Genomic DNA, 21,054 nt, shown 5'->3' with positions numbered 1-21,054 from the left:
CAGAAACTCATCTGGAATGAAAAGACTTAAGGGAAAAAAATAGGACTGGGAGAGCAGTTCTTAGAATCAGTTTATTTTATGTAGCAACTCTTCCTCTTAGAGTAGGTTAAATATTGCTGACATTTTAAACCATAACTATGGACCTTAGCAGCAACTTTTTTTTTTTTTTTTTTTTTTTGCGTACGTGGGCCTCTCACTGTTGTGGCCTCTCCCGCTGCAGAGCACAGGCTCCGGACGCGCAGGCTCAGCGGCCATGGCTCACGGGCCCAGCCGCTCTGCAGCATGTGGGATCCTCCCGGACTGGGGCACGAACCCGTGTCCCCTGCATCGGCAGGCGGACTCTCAACCACTGCACCACCAGGGAAGCCGAGCAGCAACTTTCTAAAACAATATATTAAGAAGTAACACTTAACTCAAAAACACCACATTCCCTACAGATTATCATGCTGGTATCCTTGTTCCAAGAAATGTGTTTTTTTTTGAAACTTAAGCACCCTAAAACTTAAGCCTGTGAGATATTAGGAGTCATGTTTTATAAAAGTCAAGAATTAGGGACCAGTGACATGCTTACCTGTGGCAAGAAGAACCAGTTCTTGGTCAGGACTCCAACTCCTGACAGAGATACCACTGGCTACACTCCCGACACATTCCAGCTGAGAGAGACATTTCAAAATGTTAAGGGAGATATGAAAATATAAGCGTCTCAGTAAATATTTACTATGACCTTAATCAAAACAATTAACAAAACACACAAAGGTGAAATTATTCAGTAAACACTTATTCAGTAACACGTATTAGAAGACCAGGCATGACACAGACCATAGGGACTGGAGGTGACTACGGCCACTCCATTCCTCCCGTTAAGGAGATAAAAGAGAGATAAAAGATGCCTCTACAGCAGGGTTAGGGATGTAACCGTGGTCTCTGGGAATTAAGTGTGGGCTCAGAGCAGAGACTGACAAATGGCCCCAGAGAGTTCAGGAAAGCTTCTCTGAGGAGGTGCTTTGAAGGGTAGGAATAGGGCTAGGAGGCAGACACTGGGGGGAAAATGTGCAGTTAAAAAGAGCAGTTAAAAATCAGCTGCAACTAGAGCATAAGGTATATATACACACAGGAATGATGGGGGTGGGAGGTGAGGCTAAAAAGGAATTTGGGGAACAGATAGTGAAAGGTCTTATAAGGCACAGTAAGGAACATGGATTCTGTCTTGCAGACACTGTGATGCCACAAATATGGAGGATCAGCACCATCTGGTGGAGACCAATGGATTGGAGGAGCTCAGTAATTAGGAAAAACTTCTACAAAATGTTTTGAAAGTAAAAGCATACCTTTTAAATGTGAGAAATACTAATTAAGTTATGGCTTTGATATTTCTCACCATGAACTGAGAACGAGATTTATTGTTTGATTAAATGGAACCGTTAAAAGCAAAGGTGCCAGAGTTAGACTGCCAGGGTTTAAATCCCACCTGATAACTGTTTGACCTTGGCCTAGTCATTTAAGCCCTCTGTGCCTCAATTTCCTCTTCTGAAGAATGGAAAAACAACAATCTACCTCATAAGGTTGTAGTGAAGATTAAATACAATTTTGCATGAAAAACACTTGAAAAAGTGCCTGGTGCATTGTAAACATTTAATAAATGTCAGCTGCTATTATTATCCTATGATTAGTAATATGACTTGTGATACATCCATGTTAAAGAGATCACAACTAAGGGAGTAATCAACAAAGTTTAAAAAGCTGTCAAGAAGGTGAGAATAGAAATCCAGAAACTCAGCCTTATGCTAAGTAGAGAAGGAGGCAAATGGTTGAAGTCTATCTTCTCTGGTAGTCATAAGATGTGCACATAATGATAGCATTATCACCTTAGCACCTGTAGTTCAGGGACTCTTAAAGTTAGCCATCAAGGAGAGGCTTACTCAGCATTCATAAAAGAAAACATAAGCCATATAAACACTTCAAAGACTTCATAAATCGAGAAATAAAGGTTACAACTCAGGATCAGATTCTAGTAAGAGGTGAGCTATACCATACAAGAATGGCCAGGTTTGAGTTTTTGTTAAGTTCTTATTTGGAATGTTCTGATTGTTCTAATTAATAAATGCAGTAGACAAAACTGACTTTTAGAAGAATCCTGAAATATAGCTAAAGCCATGCCAACAATTTTCTGTAAAGAATTATATAATGCAAAGACTTAAATTTGCAAAATGCTTAAATATTATGGCTCCTGACATTTTAAACTTCTACGAAAAACTAGTGACATGAAACAAAAAAAAAAGGCATTTGAGGATGCCTAAGATTTCCTCCTCACTGGTCTCTTCCACTTACCTGGTGTGTGTTGAGATTGCAAAGTAGGACATCTCCAGAGGCTGTGGCCACACACACAGACTCATGATCCAGCAACTCCTGAATACCAACAACGCAGCCACTTCCACCCTCTGGGAGAAAGCCTTCTGCCACCAAAGGAGTGTCATTTTTCACCTTTCACCAAAACAAACAAATAAGCAAATTAAGTCAATCTACTTTCAAGAACAATTCATAAGACTTCCAGAAATACTTTTTAATGTTTCTTTTATAATATAAAAGCTTTCTAAAATGTTTTTTCCTAGATTAAAACCCAAACTTTCGTTTGAGAAATATCACAACACTACCATCTTTAACACAAAACACAGTTAATATGACCTTTGTGCCACGCAAACATAAAAGCCTGGTATCTTTGAAAATATCCAATGAAACATGAAGCTACTAACTATGATTTCCTAAAATGGACACAGTATGGGGAAAGGGGACTAAGAATGTAATCACCTAAAATACATTAGTAGCAAAATATAGTTAAGGGAAGATATCAGAATCAACCTAAAGAGCTTTTAAATATACATACGCTCACGCTCCAGAAGTGAAGATTCTGATTTAGTTGGTATGAGATGGTGACTGAAACAGTTTAAAAAGCCCTACAGGAAATTTTCATCTGCATTCCCACTTGAGAACTGTTAATAGATAGTATTTACATGGTAGAAAGGGTAAAAAGTAGGGCACCCCCACAAAATACAATGTCAGAGTTTTGCCAACTTAGATTAAAACAGAAGCAGACTAAAAGATAGGGTACTAGTTAAGTTATGCCTAATATGACATCAGTATAAAGTGAAGGGAAACATCATTAATCATTAGAGAAATGCAAATCAAAACTCCAATGAGATATCATCTCACACCAGTCAGAATGGACATCATCAAGAAATCTAGAAACAATAAATGCTGGAGAGGGTGTGGAGAAAAGGGAACACTCTTGCACTGCTGGTGGGAATGTGAATTGGTACAGCCACTATGGAGAACAGTATGGAGGTTCCTTAAAAAACTAAAAATAGAGCTATCATATGACCCAGAAATCCCACTACTAGGCATATACCCTGAGAAAACCATAATTCAAAAAGAGACATGTACCAAAATGTTCATTGCAGCTCTATTCACAATAGCCCGGAGCTGGAAACAACCTAAGTGTCCATCATCGGATGAATGGATAAAGATGTGGCACATATATACAATGGAATATTACTCAGCCATAAAAAGAAACGAAACTGAGCTCTTTGTAATGAGGTGGATAGACCTAGAGTCTGTCATACAGAGTGAAGTACGTCAGAAAGAGAAAGACAAATACCGTATGCTAACACATATATATGGAATTAAAAAAAAAAAGTCATGAAGAACCTAGGGGTAAAACGGGAATAAAGACACAGACCTACTTGAGAATGGACTTGAGGATATGGGGAGGGGGAAGGCTAAGCTGTTACAAAGCGAGGGAGAGGCATGGACATATATACACTACCAAACGTAGGGTGGATAGATAGTGGGAGGCAGCCGCAGAGCACAGGGAGATCAGCTCGGTGCTTTGTGACCGCCTGGAGGGGTGGGATGGGGAGGGTGGGAAGGAGGGAGATGCATGAGGGAAGGGATGTGGGAAAAGATGTATATGTGTGACTGATTCACTTTGTTATAAAGCAGAAACTAATAAAAAATATATATAAATAAATAAATAAATAAAGTGAAGGGAGTATTCATTTGGCGGGGCATAAATTCAGAAAGATTTAAAGGACATACTATTTGGGGAAGCAAGTTTGGAAAAAGACAAGTCAAGAGTCATGCCAAGTGCTAGCATCCTCCATCAGTAACTTACCTCTCTTGTGACAGGGTCTACTTCTATCAGTCCATGTTCTGAGCCAAGGAGCACTGTGTCTTGTTCAGTTCGGAGAGAGAAGCACTGAGGTTCCCCTGGAGCCTGAATATCCCTGAACTCCAAGCTCCGAAATAACTTTAGATTTCTCATGATGAAGCGACTCCTGAAAGAAAAGTACAAATATCTATTTTTTAGACATCTTTATTGGAGTATAATTGCTTTACAATGGTGTGTTAGTGTCTGCTTTATAACCAAGTGAATCAGTTATACATAAACGTAAGTTCCCATATCTCTTCCCTCTTGCATCTCCCTCCCTCCCACCCTCACTATTTGTATATATGTGGCACATATATACAAATATCTCTTGATGAAGCTTTAATTTCTCTGAGAAATAGAAACAGCTTAGTAGCGATAAATGACACTCCAATATAAGCAAAATGATTCAGGGAGCAGACAAGTTAGAATAACCAAGAAAAAAAAGGAAAAAAAAATGATCTAATCTGAACCCACACAGAGATGAGTGGTAGCACCATAATCAATTGTGTAAATCTATGGTCTACAAATTGAGGCTCTGAAATCTATTTTACGGTCTCACTCTTTGAAAGAGGCAAGATTCTCAACTTCACAGTTTTTTCTTCAAAAAAGATTTAACATCAGTTATTCTGCAGGAAAGTTGAGAAGAACACAATGAATGAGAAAACACTTTATTTTTGCACATGAGGATGTTCTCATAACTTGACAGATTTACAAAATAATATAAAAATCCACATATATCCTGGCAGTTGAAGAAAATAAAATTACTTTAATACCACCAACTACATTTATTTATAAACTGGCTCTATATCTTCATTAAAAAATTAAAATTGAAATCAAACATAGAAATAAAGAAAAGCATTTATGGGACTTCCCTGGTGGCGCAGTGGTTAAGACTCTGCACTCCCAATGCAGGGAGCCCGGGTTTGATCCCTGGTCAGGGAACTAGATCCCACATGCATGCCGCAACTAAGGAGCCCGCCTGCTGCAACTAAGGAGCCCGAGTGCCACAACTAAGACCCAGCACAACCAAATAAGTAAATAAATAAATATTTAAAAAAAAAAAAAGAAAAGAAAAGCATTTATTGCTCTCAGGGAGAAAAGAAGACACTATGAAATTACCACAGTATACTTCAAAATGATGACCAACAAGTCGAGGAGCTTGATAACCAGATATAACTACTTCGCATTACTCCACTTTCCTGGCCTGATTTTCACCAGGGCAATAGAAAAGCTGAGAAAAGAACGATCAATAGGAAATCTACTTTGGTCTGGCAAAATCAGACTTGTTTTAACGTATAACATTATCTAAGAGGAAAAAAAAAAGTTAACGTGCTGTATATTTATATCCAGACCCCTTTAAGGTTTATACTGTAATTGGAAGTCCCTAACTTATGTTAGGGGTGACAATTACACAGTCCACACTGGCCTTCTTGTCACCTTAATCCAAGGTGAATTCTCTCATCTTGCATTTCATACTTATGACAATGAAAGGATAAACATGAGTTAATCCTTATACTACATAGCAGATAAAATATTAAGTGTAGTATGAGTGAGACAACATAAAATGTGGGTTAAGAGGAAGGCAAGCCCACACATGGTGGAAGCGAGGAAGAGAATCAAGGCAAACAATGGTTTTGTAAGCTTTCATGACATTTATATTCAAGAACTTCTAGAAATTATTTGAACCTGTATTACACCATGAAGACTTTTTATTTAGATCTAATTCTATATAGAAAGCTTGCGTTTTTGAAAGCATACAAAAATTACATTATCTTTCATCTCGAGATAACATAAGGATGACCACTGACGTAGATCTGGAAGGATGGGTAGATTTGAGATGAGAGGATGTCTGACTAGAGGGGAGTAAACATGGGACAGAGTAGCAAGAGATGAAAACAGGCAACAGAAGACCAGGTGTATTTCATCCTGGTTTAACTAATAATAATTATGCTGTTATTGTTATGATCAGAGCATCAAAATGTCTCCCTGTGAATTTGGATTCTATTCACCAACAATCTGTGGAGCTCTGGGGTCCGTGAACCCCAGCATAAGAATTTAGAAGGCAAAGGCAGAAGGAGCTGAGGAGGACTCCCTTTTTCCGGTTACCTTGCTGTTTCAGTCAGTATCGCCCCAGCAGCGGGCCTTCATCCTTCCAGGGGCCCTTGGTCCCAGCCTCTAGCACTCCCATGACCAGCATGATAACAAGCACCCCAGAGGTACCAGCACTAACCAGGCAGGTGCCCCCCTCCAGGTGCCTGAAATCTAGTAACAGGGAGCTCCTCCTCTGAATTCCAGAGTTATCAACACCAGCTTTATAATGCCTCTCCTCCAAGGTTAGGTCATGATAACCCCAATGGCTTCCCTTGTTTTGATCCTCAGACCTAGCTAAGTGTTGTAACTTCTTCCATCAGTTTACTTTTTTAGTTACTTCACTGCTCCCTTTTGCTTTTTGTTCCTCCATCAGCTATTTAACCAATTCTTCGTTTTAAAGTCTGTTGAAATATTGTGTGGTTTCTACTTTCCTGACTGGACCCTGACTGACAAACATATCAAACAACCTGAGTTCTCAAATCACTGAGCTTTCAAAATCACCGGCCAAGTGTAATAGGGAAGAACCTTTTGTATTCTATTACAAGTTAATCACTAAAGGGATGCAGCCTATAAGCTTAAATTACACATAATCACCCAACTCTCAGAACCCTGACTCCCAGGTAATGAGCATTAAGCTAAAATACTTTTGTTTAGCTCACAAGAAACATCCTGACCAGGCCCACCTGTGAATGACTGCAGGGAGAAAGAAATTAACACCAGAGGGGTATCTCTGGAGGCTGATGGGAACCAGGAAATGTTTGACTTTACTCCCTCCCCTTTTAGTATAAAAGAAGCCTGAATTCTAACTCAGGCAAGATGGTTCTTTGGGGGCACGAGCCCACTATCTTGGTTTGCTGGCTTTCCGAATAAAGTCGTTATTCCTTGCCCCAGCAACTCGTGTCTCGATTCTTGGCCTGTCGTGTGGTGAGCAGTACAAGCTTAGACTTGGTGACACAAGGGCAGCTCATCATTCATCGCCCTCCTCCCCAACCCTTCCAGCCTCAGAATGAACTTCTCTAAAATTTCACACCTATCATCCTTATTCCCTTACCTTCTCAGAAGTGTCCTACTCTTTTTCAAGACCAGCAAAGGAGAACCCTCCAAACTCCCCCAGGACCTTGGCTTATCAGTACCCTTTCTTTTACATCCGCAATCTCCAAACTCCCCTGCCCTCAAATGACTCATCCTTTCTCAGCCCTTAAATGCGCTAAAGATCTCTCCACTCCATAGATCAATTCTGGATCCTCTCTGAAATTTCTGACAACTCCTGTATTTTCTTCCCTTGCTCCTTCATCCAACCACCTCTTGGCTAATTATCATGTCCATGACCACAAGTACCAAACAGGTCACTAATATGCTTAGTAGATCTAAACTTCTAGCCCTGACCCTCCCTAAACTGAACACTAAGCTCACATTCTCAACCTCCTGCTGCTACCACAAGGATTTCTCAAAAGCACATCAAATGCAACCTGTTAAATGAAGTACCTGCTATTTCTCCACCAAACTAGTTTCCCCTCTGGGGGCATGGCACTCCTACTTTCTCTGTCCTCCAAGTTGAAACTGTGTGTCTGCTTCCCTTTTGCCCACACTTTCACGGTAAACTATTCACTGGTTATTGCCCTGCCTGTCAGTGTACGGTTTGAATCCTTTACATAGTACGTAAACCTACGATCCGGTTTGTGGCCTACATCAAATACCGACTGAGCACTTGCTAAGTCCTAGTCTGGACAAGAGATGACTGACAGTCACTGCCTCCTCAGAGGTCACAGCTTAACGGGGGAGAGGGCCACATAAGATACCACGTTACATGGAAATGCACAGGGACAACATCTCCAAGGAAAAGTTGCAGATGCGAGAAGGGACTCGCAGCACAGTACCTGAACTTCTCTCTACTACCGTCACCTTCTATCATGCACTGTTGCGCTTTAATTGGTGCATTACTTGGTTCGGCAGTATTGTCCGCAACTGCAAGGAATCCGGAGACTGGGTAAGTGTGCAGCTGGGGGAGCAGCATGTCATTCCTCCTCCTGCCGCGCCGCGCAGAGCCCACTGATGGCCGCGAGTGCAGCAGGCGGCAAGTCTGCAGAAAGAGGACTCAAGGAGGGCAGAGGTGGTCAAGCCGCACTTCACTCCCAGACCAGCAGCAGGCAGCGGTTGGGCGCTAGAGGGTCCCCTTCATCAGGACACCCTCTGGCGGACAGGGCCCGTTTCCATGCCCCCACCCCAGCTAGGTCGCTCGAACGCTCACCTACGCCGCGCTCTGAGGACCCCCAAACAGCGGCGCGTCCGCCCAGGGCTGCGCACGGGCCTCTCCCTGTCCGGTGCTTCTGAGCTCTCGTGACGCGCACTGGGTCTCCGAGCCGCCGGGCCGCTCGACCCCCTCCGGTAGTGGCTGAAGCCGGGCGGAAGGGCGACCGGCGAAACACGTACTCACAAGCGAAGATACCCTGACACGCGCCGAGCGGCGCGGGAGTGACGCCGCGAGGCGGAGGGGCCGTAGCCTGCCTTCTTCGTCGCCCCGCAAAGATTTGTGAGGAGCGGCGCTGGCCGCTGCCCCCTATCCCTACATCCTGCTGACTAGCCTATCGTGTTTGAACCCCGCTTTGACGTCAGACCACAAAGCTCAGTAAGGGGCACCGGTGGGTGGAGCCTGCGGAGCCTGGGGAGCAGTGCGCGTGCGCACAGCGCGTGTCCCGGGCTACACGCCGGAAAGACACCTTCCTCCGTGGCAAGCGGGAGGAGGAGTACAGGTTCCCAGGGGGCGGGGTTTGCAGCACCTGAGGTCGCCATGGCTACCGAGCCCGAGACCCCTGAGGCCGCCTTGGCTGCGGAGCCCGCGGTGCCGTCGCTTGTGGATCGTTACTTCACTCGCTGGTACAAAGCGGGTAAGTGGAGAATAATGTCAGTCTCCTCTGGGCCCAATCTGCCTGACAGTATAGGGACTATGATGACAGATCATAAGGCACACGCGCCCTCCCCAGCGCTTCCTCCCCACGTCAGAAGGAACTGGATCTCTCTGTTCCCCTGTAGGCCAAGGGAATGGCACTTGCAAAGACGTGGAAAACAGAAGGGTGCATGCTGGGTAGGGCGAGCGCAGTGCGAGTTCACTAGGGTGGGTTGCTTGTGGGAAGATGGTAGACTAAGGTGAGATCCCCGAGGGAGGCAGGAGCTGGGTTGCAATCTCCATGAGTGCCTAAAGGGATTGGAGGGTCTCAGTCCTCCAAGAAGAGGCGATACATAAACTGATTTAAATGGTAGTGGTCTAAACTAAGGTAGAGGCATAGGGATGGAGAGAAGAGGGTGGGTTAGAGTAGAGGCATTTAGAAAGCAGAATCTAACAGTTTTACTTAAAGGAAGTCGCTGGTATTACACATTTGCCACTTAGAAGTAGGTATCCTGTTGTACAGCTCTGTGCACGCAGCAAATATCAGTGATGAGAGCATCGTTGGGGACCCTCCTCTAACCCAACTTCCTCCCATTCATTTAGGGACAATAGGTGTACTCACCTTTTACAATATTGAAATATTTCGCAATAGCATACGTTTTATTAGCCAGACTTAGTGTAACCAACCGTCCGGTTTACCCTGGATTGAGGTGTTTTCTGGAATCCATTACTTTCAGTGCTAAGATCAGGACAGTCCTGGGCGAACCAGGATGAGTTCGTCTCTCTAAAATCGACCAACAAAACATGCTACTAAATTAAATAAAGAATACATTACTAATCACTTTTTTTTCTAATAGAAATAATGACTGTACTCATTTTAAAGTGAGGATAAAAAAAGGTGGAGCAAAGAGTTAATCATCATTTTAACATTGAATGAAAGATTCCATCTGGACCAGATATCTTTAAATACTTTATGGTAAGCCTTTAGGTATATCTTTTTGAGTAATGAAGGGATACCAGTGATGTATGTGTCCAGCCTTCATAATTAACTACCTCTATGAACCAAAGAAAGTACTAGACAGACAGTGGTACTAAATATTGACTCAACAGCCATCAGACTCATTCAGTTCTTCTGGATGTCAAAGGAAAACCCTGTGAGGACCACTGTATACTACAACACTCTAACCGGTAAGCAAATTGGGAATTTTAAATTATCAAAAAAAATTTTTTTCTGGCATTGTAGCCTGGTACGGTCTTGTATTGAATAAATATTCATTAAGTGATTATCTTCCACTGTACTGAGATGGTATTATTTATAGTAAGAGTTTGGTTGCCAAGAATGAGTCTTTCAGCTTTCGACAAAATTCAACACCCAATTATGATAAAAACCCTGCAGAAAGTAGGCATAGAGGGAACTTTCCTCAACATAATAAAGGCCATATATGACAAACCCACAGCCAACATCGACCTCAATGGTGAAAAACTGAAAGCATTTCCACTAAGGTCAGGAACAATACAAGGTTGCCCACTCTCACCACTCTTATTCAACATAGTTTTGGAAGTTTCAGCCACAGCAATCAGAGAAGAAAAGGAAATAAAAGGAATCCAAATCGGAAAAGAAGAAGTAAAGCTGTCACTGTTTGCAGATGACATGATGCTATACCTAGAGAATCCTAAAGATGCTACCAGAAAACTACTAGAGCTAATCAATGAATTTGGTAAAGTAGCAGGATACAAAATCAATGCACAGAAATCTCTGGCATTCCTATACACTAATGATGAAAAATCTGAAAGTGAAATCAAGGAAACACTCCCATTTACCATTGCAACAAAAAGAATAAAATATCCCGGAATAAACCTACCTAACAAGACAAAAGACCTGTATGCAGAAAATTATAAGACACTGATGAAAGAAATTAAAGATGACACAAATAGATGGAGAGATATACCATGTTCCTGGATTGGAAGAATCAACATTGTGAAAATGACTCTACTATCCAAAGCAATCTACAGATTCAATGCAATCCCTATCAAGCTACCACTGGCATTTTTCACAGAACGAGAACAAAAAATTTCACAATTTGTATGGAAACACAAAAGACCGCGAATAGCAAAAGCAATCTTGAGAACGAAAAATGGAGCTGGAGGAATCAGGCTCCCTGACTTCAGACTATACTACAAAGCTACAGTAATCAAGACAGTATGGTACTGCACAAAAACAGAAATATAGATCAATGGAACAGGAGAGAAAGCCCAGAGATAAACCCACGCACATACGGTCACCTTATCTTTGATAAAGGAGGCAGGAATGTACAGTGGAGAAAGAACAGCCTCTTCAATAAGTGGTGCTGGGAAAACTGGACAGGGACATGTAAAAGAATGAGATTACATCACTCCCTAACACCATACACAAAAATAAGCTCAAAATGGATTAAAGACCTAAATGTAAGGCCAGAAACTATCAAACTCTTAGAGGAAAACATAAGCAGAGCACTCTACGACATAAATCACAGCAAGATCCTTTTGGACCCACCTCCTAGAGAAATGGAAATAAAAACAAAAATAAACAAATGGGACCTAATGAAACTTCAAAGCTTTTGCACAGCAAAGGAAACCATAAACAAGACCAAAGGACAACCCTCAGAATGGGAGAAAATATTTGCAAATGAAGCAACTGACAAAGGATTAATCTCCAAAAGTTACAGGCAGCTCATGCAGCTCAATAACAAAAAAACAAACAACCCAATCCAAAAATGGGCAGAAGACTTAAATAGGCATTTCTCCAAAGAAGGTATACAGACTCCCAACAAACACATGAAAGAATTCTCAACATCTTTAATCATTAAGGAAATGCAAATCAAAACTACAATGAGATATCATCTCACACCAGTCAGAATGGCCATCATCAAGAAATCTAGAAACAATAAATGCTGGAGAGGGTGTGGAGAAAAGGGAACACTCTTGCACTGCTGGTGGGAATGTGAATTGGTACAGCCACTATGGAGAACAGTATGGAGGTTCCTTAAAACACTAAAAATACAACTACCATATGACCCAGCAATCCCACTACTGGGCATATACCCTGAGAAAACCATAATTCAAAAAGAGACATGTACCAAAATGTTCATTGCAGCTCTATTCACAATAGCCCGGAGATGGAAACAACCTAAGTGTCCACCATCGGATGAATGGATAAAGAAGATGTGGCACATATATACAATGGAATATTATTCAGCCATAAAAAGAAACGAAACTGAGCTATTTGTAATGAGGTGGATGGACCTAGAGTCTGTCATACAGAGTGAAGTAAGTCAGAAAGAGAAAGACAAATACCGTATGCTAACACATATATATGGAATATAAGAAAAAAAAATACCATGAAGAGCCTAGGGGTCAGATAGTAGTAAAGACACAAACCTACCAGAGAATGGACTTGAGGATATGGGGAGCGGGAAGGGTAAACTGTGACAAAGCGAGAGAGAGGCATGGACGTATACACACTACCAAACGTAAAATAGGTAGCTAGTGGGAAGCAGCCGCATAGCACAGGGAGATCAGCTCGGTGCTTTGTGACCACCTAGAGGGGTGGGATACAGAGGGTGGGAGGGAGGGAGACGCAAGAGGGAGGAGATATGGGAACATATGTATATGTATAACTGATTCACTTTGTTATAAAGCAGAAACCAACACACCATTGTAAAGCAATTATACTCCAATAAAGATGTAAAAAAAAAAAAGAATGATTCTTTCAGTGCCTTCGCTAAACAAATAAACTTGATTACCCAAGCATCCAAATGGAGGACCACACCCTAAGTTGGCTACTACCTCAAGTAGCCAGCCTGTGCCTAACCACTGAATTGCCCAAGCCCATGGAGAGGGCTAGGGTAGAAGCACATATGGTATCCTGTACATACCAGCATGCCTTACTTTTCTCTCTTTCTCCTCAGTGCTGTCTAAACACCTCTGGTACTCTTCCCTTTTGGGGAAGGAAATTCAGTCCCATTTTCTCCATTTTTATTACTGCATTCTTTTCTTCAGTTAAGCTACAATAGTAGCCCGAGGAAAATGGGGGAAATGATAGGCTGAGTAAACAAATGTCAGCTCAGCTCTTCTTGTGCCAGTAGGAATATGGTGTTATAGGAGGAAGAATCATACCAAGCAATAATAATACAGGATCAATTTTTGCTCCTCGTAGAATGTGTCATCACACTGGCAGGATCCCATCTAGTTCTTCAAAATGGAAAAGCAATTAAAAGCATTTCCTATCTAATCAGTACCAATTGTAGCAGACTTCAGAACAAAGTCTCTGGGAAATTTAAGCGGGTATGTTCCTGTATTTCTCTACTTAAATCCTCTATTATCATAATAATGATAGAGCCAGCCAGTCTTAGAACCCAGTAAAGTATGCTCAGCATACTTCCCTGGCAGTTAGAGATGATTTTAAGACTACGTAAACTCTAAAGAAATTCTCAGCCCCCCAAAATGAGGTATTTCAGAAGGTATATTATCTGTCATATTAGCTTCTGGGCCACCATCCCTATCACCTCCAGGATGAAGGATGGAGAAGCTGGGCCTTTGAAAGAACAACTCTAATACCAATATAACAAGATATTTTGTCCTTTCTAGTTTTGATAAGCCAGTATTTCGAATTCTATAAAATTTAGGTGATCAATACTTCCTTATCGTATATTTTCACATGTGAACTTAAAAGTAAAAAAAGTCCTGAGGTAGTGAAAAAAAAATCAATCTGAGAAAGTATACAGTATTTGCTTCGTATCATTTCCCATTCCTAAATCACTGTCAATTTAATACACATCTAGCTACACCCTCTACCTCCATGTAGTGTTTAGTTATAGAAAATGTTACCTCTGCCCTCTACAACCCTAGGCAGGATGGACATTTTATTGTTAAAGGAGGGTATCACACCAAGGACAACTCAATACCATACTAAACTATCCTGACAAACCCCCCTGGATAGGAAAGTTTCAGTTGGTGATTTAGGTCCTTCATTTACTGAGATCATACTAACAGTTTCTGCTAATTACCCTCAGTGTTCTGGAAGACCCTTGTTTATACTCCCCTTTGTAGTCCTGAAGGCCCCTAATAACCTGCCTTATAATTATTGATTTTTCCTCATTCAAGAAGCAAGTGGACTTTAAAAAGCATAGACCATTCTTAAAAGTCTACAAATTGCAAGTAAAACAGTTAGTGCTTGTGATGTTCCTGTGATAAATCTTTGTCCAAAATAGTAACACTCTTGTTACTTCTGAGGAACAAAGAGGGACCTGCATATGGAACCCACTGTAGATAAGCTTTGATCACATCTCAGCACTGCCCATCATTTATTCTCCCATGGGAGGTGACAAAAGGGGGTTAAAACACTTCTTTCTGACACAGAGCCAGTGGTAGACAAACCATCTGGGACAAGTCCCCAGCCCCTCCTCCCAAAAGTGGGGAGTCACACTGACTAGTATTTTGAAACGAAGTACCCACAGGCAGAGGAGTGAAGCACATGCAGTAACACCTGAATGCCGTCTAATAATGTGAGTGGGAAAGAGGCCATAAAGAACAGCATCTTGACCTCAGATGTTCACTGCAGTAAAAATTCCTGGGAAAAAGGGCAACACACGAGACATGCTTGCATGCATTTCCCATGAGCCTCCTGGTATTGGGTTGGCCAAAAAGTCCGTTCGGGTTTTTCATGTTAGGGAAAAATCTGAATGAACTTTTTGGCCGACTCAGTAGATATTTGTCAGAACCTCCCCAGATATATCCATACAGTGGAGTACGTGGAAGTATAACCATACCACAACAAACAGACATGTGTCAAAATGTAGTATTTGCTAGCGGGTTATAGGATAATGGGTAAGTTACACTTATCTGCTACTTAAAATTTTTCTGTTTTCCAAATATTCTTCAAATTGCATTTTTTTAATTAGAAAAATAGCCCTTCTTCAGAAAGTCTTAATGATTGACCTAATGAAGAAGTTATTTTCTCTGTTAAGTTCTAATATAAAAATAAGGTAGGAATCTTTTTTTTTACAACTTTATTGGAGTATAATTTCTTCACAATGGTGTATTAGTTTCTGCTTCATAACAAAGTGAATCAGTTATACATATACATCTGTTCCCATATCTCTTCCCTCTTGTGTCTCCCTCCCTCCCACCCTCCCTATCCCACCCCTCCAGGCGGTCAGAAAGCACTGAGCTGATCTCCCTGTGCTACGCGGCTGCTTCCCACTAGCTATCTACCTTACGTTTGGTAGTGTATATATGTCCATGCCTCTCTCTCGCTTTGTCACAGCTTACCCTTCCCCCTCCCCATATCCTCAAGTCCATTCTCAAGTAGGTCTGTGTCTTTATTCCTGTTTTACCCCTAGGTTCTTCATGACATTTTTTTTCTTAAATTCCATATACATGTGTTAGCATACGGTATTTGTCTTTCTCTTTCTGACTTACCTCACTCTGTATGACAGACTCTAGGTCTATCCACCTCATTACAAATAGCTCAATTTCGTTTCCTTTTATGGCCGAGTAATATTCCATTGTATATATGTGCCACATCTTCTTTATCCATTCATCCGATGATGGACACTTAGGTTGTTTCCATCTCCTGGCTATTGTAAATAGAGCTGCAATGAACATTTTGGTACATGACTCTTTTTGAATTATGGTTTTCTCAGGGTATATGTCCATAGTGGGATTGCTGGGTCATATGGTAGTTGTATTTGTAGTGTTTTAAGGAACCTCCATACTGTTCTCCATAGTGGCTGTACCAATTCACATTCCCACCAGCAGTGCAAGAGTGTTCCCTTTTCTCCACACCCTCTCCAGCATTTATTGTTTCTAGATTTCTTGATGATGGCCATTCTGACTGGTGTGAGATGATATCTCATTGTAGTTTTGATTTGCATTTCTGTAATAATTCATGATGTTGAGCATTCTTTCATGTGTTTGTTGGGAGTCTGTATATCTTCTTTCGAGAAATGTCTGTTTAAGTCTTCTGCCCATTTTTGATTGGGTTTTTTGTTTTTTTGCTATTGAGCTGCATGAACTGCTTATAAATTTTGGAGATTAATCCTTTGTCAGTTACTTCATTTGCAAATATTTTCTCCCATTCTGAGGGCTGTCTTTTGGTCTTGTTTATGGTTTCTTTTGCTGTGCAAAAGCTTTGAAGTTTCATTAGGTCCCATTTGTTTATCTTTGTTTTTATTTCCATTTCTCTAGGAGGTGGGTCCAAAAGGATCTTGCTGTGATTTATGTCATAGGGTGTTCTGCCTATGTTTTCCTCTAAGAGTTTGATAGTTTTTGGCAATAATGTAGGAATTTTAATGAAACTAACTTTGTACAATATTGCTGTCATTCTCTATAATGTTGAATTTTATATTACTGCTTATTGGTAAGATTTTCCTACCCTTTTGAAATCTTTACACTTGGCTATGTGCAGCTTTCTCATGTACAGTTAAATATAAAGTATAATAAGTTAGGATAAAATATATTCTTAATATGTAACTAAACTACCTGTTATCACATTTGTCTTAGTCTGCTTTTTCCTCTAGAGCCTAGGGTGGTGCCTAGCCCATAGAGGCTTTTAGTATATAAGTATTTGAATAAATGAATGGTTTTTCTGTACTTAAGTCATTTTTATTTAAAACGCTAATTCCAGGAATATATCCTATTGTAACTCTGAGGGCTGCCTCACAAAGAAAAGTGAAAATGTACATCAATTAATTTTTTCTTCCCTTTTATTATCAGGGGGCACAGTTTCTAACAGAACTTGCACCTCTGTGTAAGATTTACTGCTCTGATGGAGAAGAATACACCATGTCTAGGTGAGTTACTTTTTAACCACAATTTTGGGGAAACAAAGAAGGTAATAATTTTCTTCAAAGCAATTTTTTCTTTAAATAGCCGTGTTAGAGGACGGTTGATGGAAGTGAATGAAAGCATCCTTCATAAGCCATCTATTCTTCAAGAGAAGGTGAAAGGGTCTTGGGAAGTAAGATCCCATCCACATACTTTTTATCTGTTTTTTTTTTTTACCGTTTGACAGTATTAAGTATTCTATTTCCCTTCTAGCCATCCACCGAAGGCTACACTGCAATTGTGTTGCCCAAGTTTGAAGAAAGTAAAAGCATAACAGAAGGGTTCCTGACACAAAAACAGTATGAAGAAGTGGTGAAACGCATCAATGCCACAACAACTACCCCATGAGGATTAAGATTGAGTAAAAACAACAGGGCATTCTTATCTTTACCTGGCCTATGAGTTAGTGCACTAAGGAAGAACCAGAGGTGCTGAAGCATCCTTCACACCGGGCTATCTGCAGGGAGGCCTGATCTTAACACCTGACCTAGTTTTCCTTCTTTGTCTTGCATAACAAGCCTTGATTCCATTTTGTCTTCAACCTCCCAGATCTGCCTGCCCATGTACTCACTCTGTTCTTCTTTTGCTTTTCTCTTTCTAACAACTGGCAAGTGAGAGGCGTTTTTCTGATTAAAAACCAACAAACAAAGCACTTTGAGGAAAATTTGAAAAGACAGAAAAGCAAAAATAATTTACCCTTCATCCTGTAACCCATTAGTAAATACTAGGTTTTGATGTAATTCTGTTTGAATATTATGTCATGGTTATTGTTTTTGCCTCAATTTTCCATCGCTTTGAAGTTGAAAAACAACAACTGGCCTTTCTTACCCAGGCTGCTTCAGTGTGACACGACCGAAACATCTGGTCCCACCCCTTTTGCCCCAACTGCCCCCCAGGTTGCCGGGAAGAGGCAGGGTGTACAGTGTACTTTCTCTAAGTCCATGGCTTGGCCTTCAACTCTGAACAATGTAACACTGTAACACTGGCTTCTTTTTTTTTTTTTTTCCCTTTGATGTCCCCTGCATCGGCAGGCGAACTCTCAACCACTGCGCCGCCCGGAAAGGCCCTGATGATTTTTAAAAAGAAATATTTTATAAAGGTCATAACCAAGGTGAGTGCATCCCATTTTCTCTCCAAGGCCTACAGTAAATTAAAGTTTCCTTCAATAAAATATTGACTAGCTAATTGGTAGCACTGTGGTTCTTCAGGATCTTGTGAATATTGACTGTGATGGCTGATAATGATAATCATCATTGACTTGAACAGCAAAAGATGATGGAGACCTAAAAGAATGATCATCAGACGAGCTTATAGAACTACTGCCGTTTGGCAACTGACATGTCCCGTTAGATTTCAAAATACATTTCAAAGCATCGGGATACAAGCCCCCGAAAACAAAGTTAACTATACTACATCATAAGGACAGAACTTATAACCAGATCCTTCAGTCAAAACCCACCCCACAAAAACAATAGCTTTAAACCCTAAAATTAAAAAGACTAAAGTCGTTTATTTAATGAATATTCCAAAGGCACATATGTATACTTACTCAGAAATTATTTTGAACAGCTTAGTTCAATTGTTCTCTGTCTTCTATCATCTGTCCCATCCATTACTACTGAGAAGTACAAAAACTACTTTTCAAGCCAGGAAGATAGGCTTAGGATTCCAGCTAATATCCAGGGCAGACAGGCCAGCTATGCTAGAACAAGAACTAAAACCATCCCCTCGTGAGTTCCTCCAGGATTCCATGGAGTGAGCTCCATGACCCTGTTTTTGGGTGGGGGAGGGACATGCATCACAACAGATTTCCTGTGCTCGGTGAAACACTTACTAGAGGACAAACGTGTGCTCCTGGCATGGATGATCTATGACAGAGGGGACAGCAGAGGCCCAGTCATACTCAGTGGACAGAGGGATTGAAGAAGAGTCCACAGGTTTAAGGAAAACCCTGCATCACCCAGAGTACTGTGTCTCTTCTGCTGCAAATTAGTGTCCCAGATGATAAGCTTAAATTTAAAAAAATAGGAAGTTAGGGTCAAATGTGCCAAAGGTGAGCATATTTTCAAAATAGCTTCTTTGGATTAAATTGTCATTAAGGCAGTAAGGATATTTGGTTTGCCTTTTAGAGAACACTATTCATGGCAATGTCCCATTTAACATCACACTGCAATTAGAAATATAGCAAGCACCATGGCATTTATAGTTGTCAGAAAGCTTCACAATCGGTTTCATGATCAGAAAATAAAGCAAGATTTCTGTTTGTTTTCTTTACAAAATTGTTGTATTTCTGAAATATACAGGATCATTTGCTTTCTAAAAATGTCAGCTTTGCCACATGGTGTTCCAGAGATCTGGCCGCAAGAGCTTCTCAAGTTTTACCGTCCACAGAATCTTTATTTGTAACTGAGATCCATCGGTTGTTTTCCATTTGAACCTGGAAAGAATTAAGACAACTGGTTTCTGCTTTACTCTTAAAATAAAAATTGCAAAATTAAATAGTATCTATTTTCTTCTGCAATTTCCTTTAGACTAATTTTTTTTTTTTTTTTTTTTTTTTGCATTACGCGGGCCTCTCACTGTCGTGGCCTCCCCCGCTGTGGAGCACAGGCTCCGGACGCGCAGGCTCAGCGGCCATGGCTCATGGGCCCAGCTGCTCCGCGGCATGTGGGATCCTCCCGGACCGGGGCACAAACCATTGTCCCCTGCATCGGCAGGCGGACTCTCAACCACTGTGCCACCAGGGAAGCCCTAGACTAATTTTTTAAATGTGAGTTTAATATAGAGAAAATATCTTACCTTCTTCAGCAGTTTATAGCAAAATGAGAGAGGTTGGATCAAAATAGCCATTATGCCTCTTGTCTTTGTAATACTCTTATCAACCTGTAGTGACAGAAAGCAAGCAAATCAAATTCTTATAAGGAGGCCCTCAAAAGACTTTATCATTTATTTAGTTTGAAAATGGTAAAAATTTCTTCTAAGGGATCTCAAAGGGTATGTAGATTGAGGCATCTGAGCTGACTTGATGACCTGAGGTCCCGGAACTCAGAAGCAGGGACTGTTGCCTAAGTCTCATGCCAATTTCATGGAACCCCAGGAAGAATGGATGGAAAATCAACCTGTTCTATTTCAGACGGTTTAGGGGCTTCTCAAAGTGCACCAAATAGTGGCAGTGAACCCCCTTCTTTGCAATTCCTTGCACTCTACTTTTTTGCACTCAGACTCCCTAAAACAAACAATAGAAGCCCTTCACTCTGAGGGGTCTGTGCCCTAGTTAGTCGGGTGATGATGTTGGGATTTAAGGGTAGCTGCTCCGTGCTATGGTATTAATCATGTCCAAAAAGTTAATTTATTTGGTGAACCTACTGCTTCCTGGGGGTGAGTTTTAATTACAGATGATAAATGGTTCTTGCAGTCAAGGCAGGAAAAGATGGAAATAAATTGTTCTTCTGTGGGTATTAACACTTTATTTGAAGAAAAAGGGGCTGGAAGCTAACCTACTAAAAAAAGAAGTGTGAGAGTTTCTCAAGTGCTTTCCTGAATGTCCCACCCTCCCTTTTACCTTTAGAAACACTTGATTCTGCAAAGGTGTCTTAGTTACTCTCTGGAGCTGGTGGCATAGAAGAACAAGCTTGTTTATTTCCAGGAGAAGCATAAGCTTATCATCATCTTTCAGCTGAAATGTAAATAAGGAAGTTATAACAACTCCAATGAAGTTCCATCTTTTAAACCTTAAGTACCTTTATACCTCAATAATATACCCTCAAAGTGGGTATTTACGACATCACCACCAGCACCAGGAAGGGATACGTGCATTACCTGTTTTGAGAAAACTTGCACACCTGAAGCAAGCTTCAAACCCTCTTCAGCAAAAACCGGGTAGAAAGGAAAAACATCACTGTGTTAGGTGTATGTCATCTAGATAGTTGGTAAGAAATACACTCATGGATAATTTTCATACAGAATGTAAAAAATAAAACCTAAACTTAAAAGGTCTGTCACGGAACTT

The 21,054-nt window shown here is 41.0% G+C and overlaps 1 protein-coding gene and 1 pseudogene across 10 annotated transcripts in view; one reads left to right on the top strand and one right to left on the bottom strand.

Annotated features, from left to right (window-relative positions):
- Positions 1-8,846, bottom strand: part of LOC309796831 (elongator complex protein 1-like) — a 73,441-nt gene extending 64,595 nt beyond the window's left edge. For 8 of the 9 annotated variants that reach the window (XM_082610199.1, XM_082610196.1, XM_082610198.1 and 5 more), the window contains exons 1-5: positions 8,544-8,846; positions 8,173-8,375; positions 4,169-4,331; positions 2,329-2,481; positions 572-653 (exon numbers count right to left, since the gene is read on the bottom strand). In XM_082610199.1, coding sequence (XP_082466325.1) covers positions 572-653; positions 2,329-2,481; positions 4,169-4,331; positions 8,173-8,309 — 535 coding nt within the window. In that variant the 5' untranslated portion in view covers positions 8,310-8,375; positions 8,544-8,846. The remainder of the gene's footprint in view (positions 1-571; positions 654-2,328; positions 2,482-4,168; positions 4,332-8,172; positions 8,376-8,543) is intronic. The other variant, XM_082610203.1, reaches the window with a different exon arrangement.
- Positions 8,847-9,083: 237 nt separating this feature from the next.
- On the top strand, positions 9,084-18,177 carry LOC309796362 (protein Abitram-like; annotated as a pseudogene). The gene is made up of 6 exons (XR_014296175.1): positions 9,084-9,180; positions 10,307-10,367; positions 13,375-13,502; positions 16,935-17,011; positions 17,091-17,160; positions 17,259-18,177. The product of XR_014296175.1 is annotated as a protein Abitram-like (transcript).
- The last annotated feature ends 2,877 nt before the right edge of the window (positions 18,178-21,054 follow it).

Source organism: Mesoplodon mirus, assembly GCF_964341445.2.
Source record: "Mesoplodon mirus genome assembly, chromosome: X".
NCBI lineage: Eukaryota > Metazoa > Chordata > Mammalia > Artiodactyla > Ziphiidae > Mesoplodon > Mesoplodon mirus.
This window is presented reverse-complemented; position numbering and strand designations above follow the sequence as displayed.